General features: G+C 37.2%; 1 protein-coding gene across 1 annotated transcript; it reads right to left on the minus strand.

Moving 5' to 3' along the window:
- Nucleotides 1–549: 549 nt before the first annotated feature.
- On the minus strand, nucleotides 550–990 carry LOC131054135 (protein AGENET DOMAIN (AGD)-CONTAINING P1). The gene has a single exon (XM_057988592.2). The coding sequence runs from the start codon at nucleotides 988–990 to the stop codon at nucleotides 550–552; it is 441 nt and encodes a 146-aa protein (XP_057844575.2).
- Nucleotides 991–1,670: the final 680 nt, after the last annotated feature.

Consider the following 1,670-nt stretch of genomic DNA (forward strand, 5'->3'; position numbering starts at 1 on the left):
ATAATCACTATTCTTATTAATATCCTGTTGCTGTAATTTCATTCTGCAAATGCAGAAGTTCTGGCCGTATGTGCTAAATTTGGAGGTCCTCCTCCTCCTCCTGGTGGGCGTCATAACCAAAAAAATTCAAAGATTATTCATGGCTTATTTTTTAAAAGCTGACATGAAAGAAACAAGAAAAGAAAGCAGGCTGAGTTAACAAAAGCTCACATGAAAAAACAAGAAAAGAAAGCAGGCTGAGTTAACAAAAGCTGACATGAAAAAACAAGAAAAGAAAGCAGGTTGAGTAAACAAAAGCTGAATCAGAACATAAAATAGAAGCCATCCAAATACTCAACAGAGAGAGGCACAGCAAAAACGATTTAACATAACCTATCATAGCCTATTTTCTTGTAAGAGCGAAATCACTCAGAGAATTTCTTGTAAGAGCGAAATCACTCAGAGAAGGCTTACACAAACCGTAAACACACAAATGAAAATGGCCATTAGCTAATTATGACCGAGAAGGACTTTAAAATTTGCCTGAATCAAGAGGCCAATATTCAGAATTTAACTGCATAGTAGCGGTCTCCACTTTCCTCTGATCCATTCTTGAGCGGGGCGTAGGTCAGAGCGCGGATAGGCTTTGATAGTTCGAGTATCAGGAAAGTAGACTTGAAAGAGCTCCTCCCCACTAAAAGGTGATCGAAATCTGGTGATAATAAAACCCCTCCACCAACAGTCACTGTCAAGCGCTTCAACTGCGATCCCAGCTGATAAATTTTTGGGCATTCGCTTGTAGGGCGGAATGGGTCTCATATTCTTTAAACATACCTCCTCCACCAGTGCCTCTCCATTCAAATCCTCTGCAACAAATTTCTCATATCGAACAAAGAATGTACGCTTCTTACGGCCATTGCCAAACCCAATGACACTTCCTTCAAACCAGGCTCCTCCATATCCCTCCTCTTCGCTGCACACTTCCACCTTTGTCCCTATCTTCACCTTCATCTTTCTCCACCCAGTCTTTGTCTCCACCCAGTCTTTGCACAGAGCACCTGAAATCCCTCGGATAAATGGCCTTAATTATTCCAATATCAGTTTGTGTTTTCTAACGGCCACACATGGCACTGCTTATATATTTGCTGTCGCTTAAAATTCACTGTACTAAAAGCCATCCTCCTATTTATAGCTTTTTTATTAATAAAAAGCATCCCATGTTTAGGGCTGTCTCAATCATTACTAAGTATTTTCTAGAAGCTTTAGTTTTTTCTTAAAATTTTAAAAGACGACAGATAGACGCAATACCTAGTTTGTTGCGATGATATTGCTTTTTTTATTTTATATATATTTCTCAAATATCAATATATATAGAAAGTAAAAAATAATGTGTTTTATTTATATTTTAAAAAAAAATTATAATTTTTTTGAATTTTTTTTTAGGAATTTATATTTTTTTATAATTAAACTAAAAGAAGGGTAAAAATTTATTCAAACACAAAAGAGATACAAACATAGAGATGAGAAGAAAGAACTAGAGAGCCTTATCACCGTCCACTAGCTGATCTAGCATAAGAACCATATCAAGAGGCAATTGCCCCCTATCCACTATATTCCATCCTTGCATTTGATTCGAGGCCCATTTGGCTAAATAGTTAGCAACACCATTCCACTCCCTAGGGATGTGTGCG

The sequence above is a fragment of the Cryptomeria japonica genome, chromosome 3 (genome assembly GCF_030272615.1).
Source record: "Cryptomeria japonica chromosome 3, Sugi_1.0, whole genome shotgun sequence".
NCBI lineage: Eukaryota > Viridiplantae > Streptophyta > Pinopsida > Cupressales > Cupressaceae > Cryptomeria > Cryptomeria japonica.